Below are 19,679 nucleotides of genomic sequence, written 5' to 3'. Positions count from 1 at the left end.
CCAGAGAGATCCTATTGAGCCAAATGGCATTACTAGTACCCAATATGCAGTAGAACACTATGATGATGATATTGTTTTACTTTTATCACAACGGGGAAGGGGGAGAACATGGAAAGCAGAAAGGGGGAAAAATTCAGTACTATAACACCAACAACATTCCCCAGGGTTAGATAGGTAGGACTACCTTTCTTTGAGGAAAATAAATAAGGCAGATAGCATGAGAAGGATGAAAATTCATTCAGAGACTCTCCAAGGCATATACAGTCCCCCTTCTGATTTCCTAGCACAGCACCACCCACTCATTCTACAAGATACTACCTGGATGCACATTCCTTGTCTGAAACATTCATAGAGATGCCTTACTTGCGGGCAGAAACTACTTAGTATACACCAACAACTCAGCTGAGCATGTGGAAAGAAATAATCCACTTATAGCAAGTGCTTTATTGGGGTACTCCTCTTGGCCTTAGGGCAAAACGAGGTGGACTAGATCGCATTACCTTTCATCCTTGTTAGAGATAATTTTCCTTGCTGGGTATGAGATGTCAGAGTCTGTTAGTAGGGGTTATTTCCTTTACACCTTTTATCTTCCATGAAGAGAATGTATAATGTTATAGGTCTACAGGGTTCATTTTATCCACTTAATCCAATTTATCTTATTTGCAAGTAACAACCCAAAGTCAAAATGTAAATGGCTAAATCTGTTCTTTACAAATAAGTGAAAACTACAATCACCTTTGAGTGATAGAACAGCTTTTTTTTCTGTCCCATCCTGTTTTCTTTCTTTCCATCTTGCCCTATCCCTCCCTCTCCCCGATCTTTCTTCCTATATACCTTAGGGTTTTTTTCTCAAATATAGATTCCCTCTTCCATCTTCTTGTAAACTCTACCTTTCTCTATATCTCTCTTTTCATCTGTCTTGATCGTAAATTGTCTGAATGATCCTAATTTCCTGATCAATTTCTCTCATCAACTGTCTTTTTCATGTAAATTGTCTTGTAAGAACTAAAACGCTCCTAATATATCCCACAACTGAGAAATAAATCCTTTCTTGCTCTAAACAACACAATGAGATGTGATGGAACCAGACATATTTACTTCAATACCTTTATCTCATCTTGCTTGAGAAAGTCTGCATTAGAAAAGCTTTTAAACAGCCTGATTTCTTGATAACAAATAAAGGTTTCTATCTTACAGAGGCTAGCTTTCTATGGATGAACATTTGAGGGTTAATGGACGTTGGATAATAACAGTGAACTTATAGTTAACCCCATCAACAAATTAGATGCAGGCACTCCATGTCTGAAGTTGGGCATATAAACAATGTATTTTTTGGCCAAAAAAAAAGCCAGTACATATTCTGTTATAATGTCAAAGTTATTTGATACTTTTTTTTTTCAAAATATATTAAGACACTAAATATATAGTTAGATCCTGAAACTACACTTAGATCCATTCTCCATAAGGGGGGCAGTTGCAAGAAACTTCTTTACAATGAAGCTTCAGATAAACAGTGAAAACAAACATTTGCAAAATTATGCCCCTGATGTTAGCTAAGGTAAAAATTGATTCAAAATAATAGATTTTCTCTGGAACATACAGTAACTTATGAAACAGAACAGGGTCTTGTTTCAAAAAGTCTTGTTTTAATAACATATGCCAAATTCATGTAACAAATTTACAATCTGTCAATCAGATAAATGATTTCATGAGCTTTAAACTGTTATTGTAAATTTTTTATTACAACAATTTTAATGAAATGGACCCCCAATAGCACGGGAAAGAAATGGAAACTTGAAGTATCACTTCGTTACCACTGTACTGATTGGTAGCTATCAACAATTTCTAGGTAATTACTATTTTCTAACTAATAATCTTAATCTTACAGATGGGAATATTCCCTCATTTTATCAGCCTACAATGATACTTATCAAAACCATTGATAACTTCTTCCTTTTTCTGAGGGGGGGGGGGGGGGTGAAGGGTTCTCATATTTTCACCAAAGGCATACAACAAATGAATTTTCATGAATAGTTTTTGCCCTTCTAACAAAATCCAACTACCCTACAATGGGTACTATACAGTGCGTCCCAGAAAAAACGAAACCGAGATTAAGCGATGATTTATCATAACTTAATCACAAATACAATAGACAAATGACCTACAAATGTAAAGCTTAGAATCTCCTCTTTCATCTGATATTACTTAGATTATTCCCCATTCACGCATGAGTGAGCAAAAACAATTTGAAGAAAGGAAAACAAAAACTAATTTGGCGGGGGGTATCTGAATTTCAAAAAGAAAATCGCATGCCTAAAAGTTAAATATCTGCTCTTTTATTTGATACCTTAATCACAAAAAATGGTCAAGAAGTAAAAAAGTTATGTTCCCTCGAAACAATGCTTGTATTTCCATAATTTCATCAAATAAACGTGTTTTCACCGGTTTCCCACAGAAGCTATCGCATGGTTAACAAAATATTTAATGCATGGCTGATCGTCAACAAAAAGGAGTGTCAAGTGAGTTTGAACGCTAGCCTGTAGAACCTCTTAATTTTATGAAATTATTGAAATTTAAGCCTTATTTCAAATAACCAGAACTTTGTTATTTCTTGACCATTTTCTGTAATTGAGGTATCAAATTAAAGAGCAGATATTGAACTTTTTTAAAATGTGGTTTTCTTTTTTAAATGACTTTTTGGTATCCCCTCTTCAAATTGTCTTTGCTCACTCATGCGTGAATGAGAAATAATCTAAGTAATTTCAAATGAAAGAGGAGATTCTAAGCTTTACAATGGTAGGTCATTTGTCTATTGTATTTGTGATTAAGTTGTGATAAATCATCAATAAATCTCGGTTTCGTTTTTTGTGGGACGCACTGTATAGGATTATTTGTATGTTGGGGAAAGGGCAATACCGCAATTAGAAACACTGCTGAATCTATAAAAGTTCAACCAAAATCACACTAATGGAATGTCCTATCTCACAGACCTGTCGACTTGGTGGACTACATGGACAAAGGATACCTCCACCTCTCTCCTAAGCAAGTAATGCAAAATATCTATTAATATTCCAATGATTGCACATTAAAGGTCTCTCTAGAAACGTATCAAGCCCTTCATATTGATGTGCAATAAAACAGATAATGCATGTTTGTTTGTGCATTTAGGGACAGAAATAATGAAGTCTCAATTCTGTGCCACATCTATCAACTCTTCGTGCACATCATTCATTATTTGGTTATGAATGAAGTGCTAACATGCATTATTTGTATATTTAACACTGAGCGCTTACATGAGTAAAAATTATTTTAAAAATATGGCTTCAGTTAATGAAAATATCAGTTTATTGGCAAAGTTTATAAAAAAAAATTCACAGTCAAATACAAAGATACAAAGTATGAGCATTATTGGAATGACACATTTTTTAAATAAGAAATTATAAATAAAATTTCACTTCATTTCACTACATCTCTTCCAAATTTCAGATACAAACAAGGTGAATACACTGCCAAAATGTGGAAAATTTATAAATTTTCCACTTATATGAAAGTATGAAAATTTGGAATTCAATTCCAAATATTGAACAGAAATGATGGAAATATTAAAAATTAACAATCAAAAGTCTTCTTTGGCACACACATAAATAAAGATGGATTGAATAAACACTTATTAAAATAGGTCAACATCCATAATTTGATAATAAATCCCCCACTATCTCTTCCCCCCCCCCCCCTCTCTCTCTGTCACCTTCTCTCCTTTCATTGATCTCTACCAATGACAAATACAATGATGAATAAGTGAAATCATAAAAGGGGGTATTTGGTAACTATTTCTGATTTAGTGATTATTTGCATGTTTTTCTCGAGAGAGATAATATTATTCAATAGGCTCTTGGTGATCAGATATTGGAGTAGTCATCACCTTTATCACAAGATAATCTACAGTGGAGTAAATATATATTCTTATTTGCGCATACCATGCCATTGTAATCCCTGAGTTAATGGTTTAATAAATGTCTTAGGACATTGCACAGCAATATCTGCACCCCATTTCATAAAAAAGTTTTCAATAACTAGTACACAGTTGCTATTAGCTCTTGCACATGGTGGTGATTCTCCTCATGAGAATGATCTTCCTCTTATTATAGGAAATAACACAACTCTAAACATATTTTTAATTATTACATGTAAAGGCTTCTTATTCCTATTTGTCCTCAGCTCTTTCCTTAGATGTCTTACTGCATTACATTTCTTTACATTCTTTTTCTTTTTACATTGCACCATGAGCACACTGCAGAGGTGATTTGACACATTGTAAATATTATTATGTTTCTGTTGTAAAAATATGCTCTTAATCAAGTGTTACAATTTCAATACCATTGAATACTTTTACTTTAAATCTATTACATGGTTTTGTATAAAGTGAATATGATTTCATTCTTATGAATGTTGGTATACCTATCCAGGTTGGGGCACTAATCTTGAGGCATGCAGTCATCAGTTTTACTTTTTCCCTTTCCAAGCAGCATAGACATACTCGTTCAACATTTGTTTCCCTTTTGACTGTATCATATTTGACTTTGTGTTTGTGGAAGTGAAATAATAATGAACATTATAGACATCAGATTCCAACTTCAGACATATTTGAAACTGCACAAGCTATGCCAATACTTAAAGCACAATTAAAACACACAACTATAACAGGTGCTTCCAGATAGCAGAGCTCAGATGCATAGTAAAGAGCCTAGACATGATAATTTATACCAATATCTGTATAAGATTCACATTTATAGCTATTCTTGTATGAATGTTCAACTGCAGTGGCGAATTCAAAAGAGATGCAGGCAACGAATGGCAAATAATCCTATGTGTACTGTCACAATACACAGAACTATGCAGAGAGGAAAACAATTCTGCAGCAGACTTTCTTTAATCAATGTCTTATCTTGTTTAAAAACAACAACAAATGAACAATGGAATAACCAAACGGTTACGAAACCCAGTCACACTAACAAAACAGTAATATAGTATAACACTGAACGACAGAAGACCTTTTGGTGAATCTGCTAGTGTGACTAGGGTATCAATAGTGAAAGTGATGATTTACAATGCAAAAGCCAAACATTGGCTAAATCATGCAATGATTGAAAGACTGGAATCCTCTGTCAACATGAAAGACAGAATGATAATGAAGATGATCATGAAGCTGAAAGAAAACAAAAAATAAAATAAAAAATAAATAATTAATAACAGTGAAATAGAAACCAACTTGTCACAAAATAATAATAAAACAAGAATACAAGTTCTATTACTTTTAAGAAATAGGGGAGAGTGGGGTAAGTAAGGTCACCTTTTGAATAATTCCAATTATATCTTTTTAATGTAAAGCAGCAAAAACATGATGGATGTCTATTACTAGATCTAGAGTAGACAGACATTAGCCATTAGAAATGTTAGAATTAATCAGCCTAATTTGCATATTGAGCCATAAAAAATTTTGATAGGTGGCCTTATCTGCCCGATCGAAATGGGGCAAATGAGGCCGTCTGATTAAATCCCATTTCTTGATGCTGTATTTGAAGTAAAAATATTTCAGTTGGTTTGATACGATCCCTAAACATTTACTGGGAACAATCATACTATTAACATTTAGTTATTTACCACAACACCCAATTTTGAGATTAATTTATTAATCCTATCCAATATTATGGGAAAAAAGATTCTCGGATTGTGTTTTCTACTGTCAGTTATTATTGTGTATCTACACGTTTTATTGGTAGTGGACACATACATTATATATAATTTAGTGTGGTGATGTCTACACCGCATTTTAAAGTTTGAACAGATTTAATCATAGAGTTTTAATTATGTATTAATCCAGGTGGCCTCATTTGCCCCATCGGACATGTTGAGTTGATGGTCATCCAGTCAGACAAAAAAGATGGAAAAGTGATGAAATTAACTACAGCTCTGGCATGCACAATAATACCTTACACAAGTAAACTAAGATATAAGTCAGTGCACATTAATAGGAAGGTTCAGTACACAGTACCCAGGTGTTGCTGGGTTTATGCTCCTCCTAGTCATGTGCACTCGGCTGTGAGACGTTCTCTATGCTCAAAATCTGTGCTAAGGATCTGTCTCAAATACTACACAAATAGTAATCCATTTGACCCTACCATTCTCTAGTGAACTGAAAAATAACAGGTGGCCTAATTTACCCCCACTCTCCTCTATAGGTTTATGGTGTGATCTTGTGTAAGTCTTGTAATCTTGGTTCATAAATATTATTTGATGTTAAAAAAATCAAAATGATCCCAATAAATTCAAAGTCAATTAAGACTATTTAATTTAGCAATATGATTTATCTATCATCTTGAGTTCATCCTAAAAAAATAGACTAAGAAAATATATAATACGACAGTTTATTTATGTTTCATTACAAAATATGCCATCAAACAAATAAAACAATTTTAAAACAGCAATGGATTAAATGAGTTAATTAAAAGACAAACACAGAAAGCAAAATGGTGCAACTGACTCAAATTGTGAACTTGTAAAAACATGTACCTGTTTAGATCAGAAAATGGGTCCCAGTGAGTCAAACCAGGCAACTAGACTGCTATCTACAATAGCTAGATTCCTGAACTGCTCCAAAGTTATCCTATAGGGTAAAATAGGCATGGACACGATTAAATCACTACCAATTTACAAGTTAGGATAATAGGCTGAATAAGAGTAAGTTTAATTGGTCGTACATTATTAGGCAAACACTTTCTCTACGGTTAAATTTGTATATCAATCAACTTAAACCAACATCTGCATGTAATACAGTTTAAAGCATGGATCATCACCTTTAATGCACATTTTGATAAAGAAACTGTATTTGAAAAAGAGCCATAGTCTACAGTATCTCATATAAGATTATACGCAAAGAAAATGACAGTGATTAATGAGTGAGCATGCATAAAATATACCTTTTTCACTTTATAAAGTTAAGGAGACATTTCTTATGCATATGAACAGTAAATTTTCTGTTGACTTTTCAAAGTTGACTTTGAAAGGAGACATTTCTTATGCATATAAACAGTAAATTTTCTGTTGACTTTTCAAAGTCAAGGAGACATTTTTTATGCATATGAACAGCAAATTTTAGCATTTCCAGATTAATTTTTAAGAATGCTCATTTAAGCACGATACAATAATTACTTCTCGTGCTTAGATACATTATAATTTTGGTTTTATATCTGATGTTATTATTTTTTTTCAATAATCTGGGAGGATTTTTGCTATTCCAGATCAAGGAGGATCAAAATATCTGACTTACAACTATTTTAGAAAGTCAAAAGGGGCCTAAGCTTTCGATCCTAGCAGAATCTTCGTCGGAGGCAAAATGACAAATGATTAATTTGTCTAATTTACTCCATTGGCTCTCTTTTATTAGATAAGCAGTTTTCAGCAGCTTCTTTTTGCCATTACAACTATTTTATCAGAGAGATATCCCATTTCTGTGTAAGGGGAACTTAGTTTTTGTGTCACGTTTACTTTTTAATCTCTCCACATACCTGTGATCTGGATCAATCTTTGCCATCTTAAAGACATTGTCAACCATCTCTTCAATGGCATCCTGTGACATAGCTTCCATCACTGGCCATGTGTCTTCCCTGTCAATCAAACAATCAGTTGATTAAACCGTCCACCTTTTCAAATCATCTTGTTTCATTTATTTTCACAACAAAAAATAAAGAATATTAAATAGGGAAGATAATTAACGATTTAACTTTAAATTTTAAGGGGAAAAAAACCCAGTAGCCAATAAAAAAATACAGTCAAGTTTCAGCTCAATCTATTCTAATTCACAAAAGTGCCAGTACTTAAAACATCTCTAATTCAACCCCCTTTATCAGTCTTTGGACATTTATATGTCAATAACTGCCCCTCCCCTAGCTATATCTTTCTTTCTTCTCCTTCTCACTTCCTACCTCTCTCCCATATATATTTCCCACACCCCCACCCTCTTCCTCTCTCTCTCTCTCCCTCACACATTCTGTAAGTGAGCCTACCTGACTTACATTCACAGTACTATTTGACAAGGTAATCAAATATGGCCATTCATGTATATTATTAGAATCTGTAACTTCAAGCCATGAAAACCTCGACTAAATTGCCGACTTATTTGTTCACATTGACATGGAGAGTTGCAAAAGACGATGATAACCTACTTGCTTCCAGGATTTCCAGGGAATGGGATCTTTCCATTGGTAGTTGTTATCTGGGACCCAGTATCTGATGGAATGGGTGCACTAAACAGAGAGGAAACTGGACGACCCTGATTATCATCAAAGTTTGCCATCTGAAAATTTGAAGGAACCAAAAAAAAAAAACCCACAAAATAGTTACCTTGGATGAATCAAGTATAATAATGTCAAATTTCACAAAATGTATCTACAGGTGAATCAATCCAAATTGAACATCTTGGAGCTATAGATATCTGTTTGACTTAAGCAAAATTCGACATATGAGATGTAAATAACACATTCCGGCATATTACGGTTTCAAAAAATTGACTTATTTGACTTACAGAAATTGACTTATACAGACTACGATCATTCACAACATGAGAGCCTCAGAGTTTATGTCGTTCCTTTCATGCATACATTATCCATGTCTTAATTAATATTTCTTACTGCTAATGTAGATACATTTTCTTATTGGTTTTATCTATGTTTGGGGACTTTCATCATCAGCATTTGTTTGTCTCCAGAGACAATGGTGTAGCACTAGGATTTAATTTTTTTTAACTCGCTGTTAGAATCCCACTCTGTAGTGACAGTCTCTAGAGCAATTAGTACAGATGGCGGAGGTTGGTGCTGAATCAATTTGTAGGGACTTTATTGTAATTCTAAAGATGCTCAGTGATATAATCTGTAATAGTTCTTTGACTTGCCATTTCTTCTTCGCATGCCTTCACTACATCTCTAACAAGCTCAATAGTAACATAGAAGTAAGCCTTGAACATCTGTCTCAAGTTATCTCTGCTAATACTGCTAACTCCTTCAAGGTCGTATCCCTCAAAGGCATCTACAACACAGAAAAAATAACAAGAAGCAGTGGTCAGTACAATCTTTGTCACTCGGTAATAAGAAATGTCTAATATAAAAAACAAAGATATGATTTTTAGATGGAGAGTTTTTCTTTCATCTCAAAGGAACTATGTTATGTTATATTGATTTTTGCTTTGAAAAAAAATTCCTTGAAGTATAAAATAATATTTTGATAACTCTGTAAATAATTCCCACTATTTCTGAATATTTTTAGGAAGTAACTTATCATAAAATGCTTAGCTGGTAAAAATAAGTTAAAATTTTACTAAAAACTACTGGATGCTTCCCATGAATGATAACATATTAATCATCTGACATCCACAGTAGTATTTCTCAAATAACAAAACACAGGTGCTTAACATGTCACAGGTTAATAACATATTGAAACATTAGTCAATTTTATGACATGAAAAAGTTACCCACTAAAAAATTCACCTTCCAAGCTGTGACTTACATTTCACCTTTTCCTGAAATGAACCTTTGACCAATGTTGACAGGCCACAAGTGAATTCTGTGAAATCAATGTAGCCATCTCCATTAGCATCATAGAACTACAAATAAAAAAAAAATACACAAATTATTACCAATGCAATGCAAACATTGGTGCTACTAACACATTGAAAAGCATTCTGTACCATTGATTGGACAAAAAAGATATTTGACTGATATAAAAAAATATACAAACATAAACATACACATATATCAAAAGGTACTTTCAGGCCCACATAATCATCAAAACATCAAAACAAAGTTTTTCAGGCATCAAAATACCAAATAATTTTTTCATGCACTCATACCCAACAAAATCAGAACCTTATAAGCACACACAATACCGCCCAAGTAGCAGTCGAGGCAAGCAATTCAATATCGCTAGCAGAGCAATCTAGCTACCCAAACGTACTATGGCGCTCACACCTAGCATACTTATAGGATTGGAAAGTTCTACAGTGCTTTCACAATGTAAGAATAACCAAGACCTTGAAAAAAATTCCAGTAAAAGTTTGCATAATATTGTAACTTACCAGCTAATTAGAAATTATTTTCTTTCAGGGACATTAACAGTAATATGCTTTTATACTGGCAACAATTCCTGGTATTCTCTGATCGGGAAATCTACCATGATTAGAGACCACATAGTTGCAGTTTTCAAGTGGCTGTGAATGCATCTATATTTAATGAGCCTATGTGAAGTACTTGAGACAATCCCATTTGCAAGAGAATAATTTGCCTAGGCAATGAATAGTTTGTTGCTGCTGGGACAACGACCATGTATCTAATAAACATGTTTATTTTTAAGAAAGGCAAACAAAAGATGACTGTCACGCTTTAAACATACACTCCACAAGCACAAAATCAAGAGGACCTAAATACTGATGTGAGGTTGAAAAAATTATAAGTTTGTTTTAGGTGTGTAGAAATAATGTAAGTTCAAAGCAGCAACTCAAATCAATCATCAAACCAAATAGGAAATAGGTGAAAAAATACGAGACGCAAATATGAATTGAACAGAACCCGAAGAAGTCTGGTAGTGCACTGATTTAATCTCTGGGCTACTTTGCCTCAGTAAAACTCAGAATGAAGATAATGGAAGGATCGAACTAGAATGTAATTTTGATAAGGAACGAGATGAAGATGACAAAGATGTCTGGTGATTATGTAATAATGGCAGTAGAAACTAAGGAGTCAGGTGAGGGATGGAATGAGTGGAACACCTGAATAGAGAAGGAATGAAGATGACAAAAGAGAATCAGAGGAAAGAAATTCAGAGTAGAATGAATGAATGACAACTGAATATCATTAAACTCATATAACCTAAATTCATACTGCAAGGGCAGGGCTGAAAAGAAATGCAAATGAACTCAAGTCTAGACGGAACAAAAATGTAAAACAGCTGAAGAAAACACAAGTCAAATGAAATATACAAAATAGGAAAATGACAATATAACCATCCTACACTGATCACATACTTCTCTGATAATCTCTTGCTTCTTGTTTTTAAGTATTCCTAATTCTTAACATGTACTCACTTTGAATAATCTCTCTAAGAGTAAGCTCTTCTCTAAACCAAGAGGTCCTAAACACTGATCATACACTTCTCTGGTGATTCCTTGCTCCTTGTTACAAAGTACCCTAAATTGCTCATGCAAGGCTTCAATTTCATACTGATCAACTGTAGGGAAAATGAAATAAGATAAAACAATAAGTAATTGTAAAAGGGTATTTTTTTCTGCTCAAAATACATGGAGGTGGAGTGCTATTCAACCCACATGCAACAAAATAGCACCTATAAGCAGGCTTACGTGGGCAAATGTAAAATAAAATTACCCTCGTAGAAAACAGACATTATGGTTCATTTACGTGTTGTGAATTCCTTCATTAAGAATTTGAACCTACCCTTAATTCAAATGCTAAATTTTCACATTCTCTGAGTATTTTTTATCGGATTATTATTGCAATGAAATTTGCCTTGATTCATGTAGAAGCTGTCATATTGTAAACAAATCCCAGACTGCCATGCGCAGCTGACTGCATAGTGTATCGGCAATGAGCACTAGACAGTACTATCGTGCACGTGCACAACATTTGTTCTTTGCGGCATCAAAACTGGCTGTATTTCAGTCAGATATTTATATTGAATTTAGTTCCACACAAGGAAATCTGTTCAAAATGAGCTCAAATCTGTCAATAATTCAAATATTTTGATAGCTCGTTTCAAGTTTCGCCACAATCTTGGATTATTTTAGGGGTATTTTTTTCAATATTGTCCACGTTTTTTTATCGTTGTCAAAACTTGAATTGTAGAAGTTTCGATGAAACTTTCACTTTGATGAAAGTGTTGAATTTCGTGAAAAGTCAACGCAATGCAGCACACAATTCATAGTAAAATCATAGATATGGGCTTGCATTACGAATTTCAAGGACTTTCATGGATAACTATAAGGTATTTTTCCATGCAATACACTGTCCTAAATGTGCTTATCTGTGTTGGTGATCTATCAAGTCGACACCCAGGGCTACCTTGATAATAGAGACAAATTTACTTCATAAAAAGTTAAATATAGCAGAAAATCTGCATATCATACAAGAGCCACTGACATGAATAAAATAGCACCAATTTGAGGGCTAACATGGGCTATTTTCTTTTGTAAAGAGCCCTCGTGGAAAAAAATTAAATTGAGGCTGCGAGTCTCATTTAGGCAGATATTTTCCCTTATACTCCCTTTAAAAAAAGTTATCTCTTCACTGAAAGAAAATAAAATGAACACACTCAATGAATTCTCTATTGAGAAATGTATTGAAAAGGCTTAATTGTCATGACAGATTCTCATACCTGAAAGTCAACATTCCTGACAAATATATAGCATGTACCTTTTCATATCAGCTTAAAATAATAAAAAATACAAATATAACTCCTAAACTGATATGTAATCAGGCTCATATCCATCGATCAACCAAATTGATTTTAAGTGGTTATTCTCCATATAGTTTGATATGAAAGATTATGGATTTTAAAAAAAATTGTCAAAATTTATCAACTGAAACTAAGAAACCAAGAACTTTAAATTTAACAGTAATCAAAGGAAGATTTGCATTGCTAAATAAGTAAGTCAAATATCTATATTTTGATCTCATTAAAAAAAAAAAGATATTCCAGATAACCTTGTTTCGCAATAAAGCATGGGTTTTTAGTTTGATGGTCACATATTGCAACTTGTTTCGATGTTGTTTGAAGTAAATGCTAGACACTTACAATGAGTGATTTTCTTCAAGGTGTTGATATCATCCCATGTGCATCGTTTAATTACTTTCTCTTTTCCTGGAAGAAAAATACATATCATTCAATAACAATCAAAATGAGTATAACAATAAATGATCTATACAAGACAATTGTAGCCCCATTCCACAGAGGGGAGACCTTTGAAGGACCTGAAACACCAAAAATTGGCAAGGTCTTACAGCAGTCTCCAAGATCACTGAAATTTTTCATCTCTGTGGAATGGCTCAGAAAGACTCTGCAAAGAACTCTGAAAGACTGGTTGATACTACTCTATACATATTTTTCAATGGTCTTTCAGAGATCTGTTATGCAACAATTGATCTTTCAGAATTCTTTCCATGGACTCTTCCTGGTCTTTCAGTGATCTTTCAATGATCTTTCAGCGATCTCCACAAACATCTTGAGAGACTGTCAAAAGATCATGGAAAGACTAATAAGAACTTTCATTTTCCTCAAAGACTGTTAAAAGACTGTTTTGAACCGTTTCAAAAAGTTTTTGGACTCGCAAGGACCACAAAGACCATTGAAAGATCCATCATGAATCGTGAAAAAACCTTGGAGATTGTTGAAAGTTCATTGAAAGACCTTTGTAAGATCAAGCAAGTTTCATGGTCTTACAGAAGTCTTTCAGAGGCCTTGCTCTCTGTGGAATGGGGATTTTAAACCACAAAATTAAAATGCTGAACATCATCACTATCATCCATCAACATATTACTTCATTTTATCCAGACTGGCCAAAAGCACAGAAACACAGCACCTAATGCGGAAAACCAATCAATTAACACACATAAAAAAAATCAAATTGAAATCCTAAAAGACAATGCATCTACGTTGGGTAGAGGTTAGTTTTCAACTTTCTGAAATATTTCATAAGAGGTTTCAAATCTGGGAAGAATGGGGAGTTTATTCCATTCTTTTTCTATACTACATGTGGACCAAACAGCACAGCGCATAACCCAGTGCATATCCACTGGTTTTATTAAAATTTCAATCTTGATTGATGTAAATTCAGTGGAAAAAATATTTAATGAAGACTCAATTTATAACCTGGATTAAAGGAGAATTGGGATGCTTACATAAGCCATGTATTCTACAAAGATTCTTGGCTTAAGATATTATCTTACCTGGATAGAATGGTTTGAAGAGCACAGTTCTAGGATTTGCCAAAGGAGGTATTGGAATCTTAATCTTAATGAAGGTATGCAGTCTGTTGTGTCTATCATGGGGTTCACATCGCTCACAGATGTCAAAGTCAACACAATTAGCACACTAGAAAAAGAAACAAAAAGTGTTTCTTGAATATTCATGAAAGAAATGTCTTAAGTTCCCATGCTCTCTTTCAACACATTAAATTTCACATCCTTAAAATACTGCAACATCTAATAAGTGTATGAATCTTTCACTTTATACCGCTACCAGCATAATGTTGAAAAAATATTTAAAAAGTGGAAGCCCATAGGAGAATGTCTCGATTTTATTTTTTCTTTCTTTCAATTAATCAAACAGATACATGCATGTCACTTACCTTGTATCTTATTCCACATATTGGACTAGCTTGGCACATATTACACGTTATCCCTCGATGTATAAAGCCCTCTACAGGAAAAGATAAATAGAATCGTAAATCGTAAATCCATATTTTATTGTTAAAAGTAGACATGAAATGAAATACTCCAAAAATTTGCTTTGCCCAATTGATCGTGGGCCCGGCAGCCGCTGTGCAGCGCCAGATCGACGGGGCTCTAACCCAATTGTTGAATGCCAAACAGGGTAGCAGCAACTCCCATCTTTTAACGTCTTTTGGTCTGACGCAGCCGGGCTTTGAACTCCCAACCTCCCGGTTGTGAGACGGACGCTCTACCAACTGAGCCAACACATCGGTTGGACCACTTTGAGGTAGTTTGTCATAAGGTTCTAGAATAAACATCGGAATATTCATAGGTGCACACAATGTTTAAGACTGAACTATCTGAGCTATCACAAAACCTAAAGCAAAGAGGAGAAACCCATCTTTAACTGACATATCATGCACTTATTTACACAAAACATGTGGAGCGCCTCTGGCAGACTCACCTGCATTACGCGATTCAATATAGCAGCAGTGCTAACTTTGAAAACTACTATAACATAATTATTCACAAAAAACACCATTCATATAATGATACAATACTACATTCATTGACCCTAAATGACATTTTACCTTGATCATGTGACCAAAGACTCGCACAAGATGTTCAGTGATACTTGATTACTCTTATGTCCAAGTTTTATGAACTAGATCTATACACTTTCAGAGTTATGGTGGTATTTCAACAAATACCCCCAACTTGGCCAAAGTTCATTGACCTTAAATGACCTTTGACCTTGGTCATGTGACCTGAAACTCGCACAGGATGTTAAGTGATACTTGATTACTCTTATGTCCAAGTTATATGAATCAGATCCATAAACTTTCAAAGATATGATGGTAATTCAACAAATACCCCTAACTTGGCCAAAGTTCATTGACCATAAATGACCTTTGACCTTAGCCATGTGACTTGAAACTCTGGCAGGATGTTCAGTAATACTTGATTAACCTTATGTCCATGTTTCATGAACAAGGTCCATATACTTTCTAAGGTATGCTTTCATTTAAAAAACTTAACCTACTTTTTTGGTCACTGTTACTTTCTAATAATTAACACAGTAAATCATTTGAATTATTCTACATGTATATTATATATCCCTACTCTCCATTCCCATACATCATAAACAAATTATGCATCACTGTCTTTAAAACCTGAAAAATGCAAGAAGAGCTGAAAGCTTGTAAATGTGTATTCCAGCTATCAATCCAGAAAGATATTATCATTACTTTGAAGTTTTGAATCCTTGTATCTACATGTATGTATATTCAGATTCATAAATAATGTGCCACGGGATGACATCCATTCGAAACAAAAATTGCAACTCAGATTTTAATGCTGGGAGCCGGGCCGAGCTGGAACTCAGAACCTGGCGAGTTGGGGGGACTTCCCCCGGGTCAAGCTGGTCCAGGTTGAGAGCTAAAACAGCAAAGACTGGAGGCTATTAAGTCTTGGGAAAATAACAAATTAAATGTGAGATTTACCATATACCTCGATACGTGGACTGAGTTCATATTTCTCCCCAAATAATCTAAATTAATCGATCCTTAAAATGAATTTCAGCCCCATCGGGCAACAGAAACGACCTTATTTTGGCTTCGATCCCGATGTCTTTGTTCGAATTCCTAGTCAAATTTTGCCAAATGAACATAGAGGGCAGCAACGCTGTTTGTTGACATCGTGTTTGCTGTATGTAATCGCTAATTTCAGCATGTATCAAGAAGAATATAAGGCAGACTAGGACCCTAAATCTGAGAATTAGAATGATAAAATCAAGGTCGAAACCGAAATAAAGCTGTTCCTGATGCTCAATGAGATTGAAACTCAGGTTAAGATCGATACTTGGGAATTGATTCAGGCAAAAATTTAGGTCAAATTAGTTCGCTGACATCGCGGGATGCAAATGTGCACTAGGGCCTAGATCTCGTGCTAGCGTGCACCTAGCAAGGCTTCTTGGCGCTGTAGCGGCAGTGTTGTGCGATGGCTCCGAGTTCCGGTCGATCCAGGACCCGGATTTTTTTTTGCAAAACCATCTGGTCCAGGTTCAAGCCAGGTTTTCCTTCTGGCCCCAACGTTATCAGATTTCCAAGGTTCACTAAACCAACACAAAAATAAGTTATGTACTATTCTCTCACCTTTTTTAGCCTGGTCTTCTGCAATATTAAACAGCAAATTGAGTAGGCTTTGGTTATCTTCATGTCTATACAACTGGTCTGCATCACTCTGATCATCTTCACCACCTCCTCCTCTTCGCTCTCCTCCTCCTCTCCCCATCACTTCAGCCGTCACAGACATGTCAGTTACTGTCAGTGCATGCTGTGAGGTTAAGCCAGGATTATTATCAGTAAGGAAGAGGGATCTCTGAGTGCTGAATGCAGCAGTCCCATCCAAGGTATCCATGGCGATGTTATCTGGAGTCACAGGGCGGGTCTCCAATGGTAGATTGCTATTTCTCTCATCTACAACATATTCAAAACAAGCTACAATATGATCTAGTATAGTACATCCATTTTATATCTGATAATGTAGGCCTACAGCCCTACAATAAAGAAATTTATTTTTAAATTGAAAGGAATTTGATCTTTAAAATATAAGAGGACCTTAACAATCAGAATACATGTCAAATTCAAGAGGGAAGGCCACCACACACCTTACGACTGCTCTGCGACCCGATTTTGAAATAAAACGTAGTAGAATTAGATGCTACTATTGAGACATGGAATATCTTACTGTGTAATGTCCTAAATCATTGTACGAATATCTATGTTCAAATCTGCGACCATCCTATCATCCTTATTAGAATAAAAGCGAATTCAATATCTAGTCGCAATAACGTCATAGCAATCATATGATTGGCTACGATTTGAAGGTTATTAGAATTTTACCCCAAAATAAAGGCTTGCAATCATCCCAAATCTTCATAGCAGTATTCTTAAAGTTAATTTGAGCTTCAAATAAGATACATTTCATTCACATTTTCAGAAAATTAGCAAAATGCGATTTGTTCCAAAATCGGAACGTCAACCAGTGGTAAGGTGTGCGGTGGCCTTAAGGAGTCGTCCCTACAGTGTAGCATGTGTCAACCTTCCAAATGTTAATTTTGCATTGACTAATTCATCTCCCTGTCCAAATATAACTCTCATTTCTTCTTTTTCAAGTTAATTCACATTTACAGTTTTTTTTCTACGTAACCACATTTAATCAAACCATTCTAAATGAATTACTCTTTAGATATTTTTGCTCTACACTTCGTATTGGATATTAATGTATGAAATAAATGGACGCTATCCATCATATAATAGCAGAAGCTCACCATTATTGTTGCCTTGCATCTGTTGTCTGAGTCTGTTTCTGTAATGCCAAATGAAAGCTGCTGAAGCAACGGTGACTGCACCAGCTGACACACCAACTAAGAAACTAGACCATGATGGTGAATTAGAAGATGACATCTTGATGCAAAATATTTCATAAGGGGAAAAATAAACCAAATTTCAATCAGCCATCTATGAACAACTATAATGTTAGGCGATCTAACAATCGTAAGAAATTAAGGCTTCTAGAATTGTCTCTCGACCCAACAAGTCTTGCATGATTCTTACGATGTTCGTAAATGCACAGCAGCCTTACAAAGAGAGACCTCACAAAGGGTTTCTTATGATATTAAAAATCCTGGACAAGACCTTCTGCCAAGCTGCGAACTTATGAATGTTCTGCGAATAAAGACCGTTTGGCCGACTTAAGGGCACGTCTAAGAATTCACACGCATTACGTATTTCAAAGGCTTTATTGACCTGAAAAATAGTGATTAATTACTTTGATTAGATTGAATGCCCTCATGATGGTGGATATCTAGAAGAATAATCATGAATGCCAAAAATTTTGACATATGACCTTGACCTTTTAGAGAGAAAAGATATTCCATTATGTATGGGACGCAGAAAAAAGAAAATTTTTCAAACATTTTTTTCAAGTTGAGAATTCTCTGAAAGTATATCATTTGACAACTTGTAACTTAATGTGATAAAAGTCACAACACTCTAGTATATCTAAGGCAAGTTTCATGTCATAAGCCAAAACCTTCTTATTACAGACGCTAATTAAACAAATTAATGACATGTTACATATGGGACAGTTACGTATGAGACATTTTGTCCCCATAGAGAACGTACACAATTTCCCCCATAATTTCAAAAATTAGAATGATTTAAAATATGGAAATAACAAAAGAGTTCTATTGAGATATATTTGATATGACTAAAAAGGAAATTAGTTATTTCAAACTTTTGTTTTGTTTTGCATGGTTTCATGAATTTCTTATGCATTTCTATTGTTTTTTATTTTTTCATATTTTTCCATTATCACAATTTTTTTGCTTCAACTGTTTTCATTTATCAGTATTTATAAAAAAAAAACAAGTGGAACGCCTCTGGCAGTCTCCCCTGCATCACGCAATTTGATATAGCAACAGTGCTGCCTTTGAAAACAGCTAATGAATGAATATGTGATATGCACTATACAAGAACTGTGTTATTTTAACTATTCACAGAAGAAAACACTAATGATAGCAGCGCTTTGTATCCTCTGGCAAAAAGCGCTTTATAAATCCAGCTATTATTATTATTATTATTAATATAATAAAATATTATGTCCATTGACCCAAAATGACCTTTGACCATGATCATGTGACCTAAGACATGTGCAAAACAATCATTCATACTTGGATTACCCTTATGTCGATGTTTCATGAGCTAGATCCATAAACTTCCTAAGTTATGATGCCAATTCAACACATATGCCAACACGGCCAGAGTTCATTAACCTTTCAATGACCTTTGAACTTGGCCAAGTTCCTGAAATGCACACAGGGTATTCAGGGATACATTGCTGCTCTTATGTCCAAGTTTCATGAACTACATATATACACAACAAAAAAACAAGTCCCCCCTTTAACAAACATCCATAATTTCCGAACCAATGAGTTTTTAATATATTTTTACATGAGCATGTAGGCAATTTCATAAGCTACATGTACCCTCTGAGTAAATGTTATGGACGTATTTTATGTCATGCTTCAGTGAGCACCACCAGAAGGCAAAATTGCCTATTTTCAAAAGTCACAAGCCAAATATCATGATTTTGATTCCACTTTATTGGAACAAATTCCATATT

The 19,679-nt window shown here is 34.5% G+C and overlaps 1 protein-coding gene across 4 annotated transcripts; it reads right to left on the bottom strand.

The window, feature by feature from the left end:
- Positions 1-3,322: 3,322 nt before the first annotated feature.
- LOC129256908 (uncharacterized) lies at positions 3,323-17,959 on the bottom strand. Of its 4 annotated transcripts, none has more exons than XR_010293129.1 (13): positions 17,824-17,959; positions 16,646-16,969; positions 14,408-14,478; positions 14,007-14,151; positions 12,856-12,921; positions 11,132-11,274; positions 9,559-9,655; positions 8,948-9,081; positions 8,223-8,353; positions 7,566-7,664; positions 6,571-6,664; positions 5,089-5,206; positions 3,323-5,002 (listed from the first exon to the last, which is right to left on the bottom strand). XR_010293129.1 is itself a non-coding variant. In XM_054895126.2 (12 exons), the coding sequence occupies exons 1-11, from the start codon at positions 17,957-17,959 to the stop codon at positions 6,580-6,582; spliced, it is 1,431 nt and encodes a 476-aa protein (XP_054751101.2). In that variant the 3' UTR covers positions 3,323-5,206; positions 6,571-6,579. The 4 variants fall into 4 exon arrangements, 2 of the variants coding, with proteins under 2 accessions (XP_054751101.2, XP_063953522.1); XR_010293130.1 differs by having other exon boundaries at positions 17,836-17,959; XM_054895126.2 differs by having other exon boundaries at positions 3,323-5,206.
- Between the last annotated feature and the right edge of the window lie 1,720 nt (positions 17,960-19,679).

Source organism: Lytechinus pictus, chromosome 3, assembly GCF_037042905.1.
Source record: "Lytechinus pictus isolate F3 Inbred chromosome 3, Lp3.0, whole genome shotgun sequence".
Classification (NCBI taxonomy): domain Eukaryota; kingdom Metazoa; phylum Echinodermata; class Echinoidea; order Temnopleuroida; family Toxopneustidae; genus Lytechinus; species Lytechinus pictus.
The sequence above is the reverse complement of the archived record's forward strand: the minus strand, read 5'-3'. Positions and strand labels throughout refer to the sequence as shown.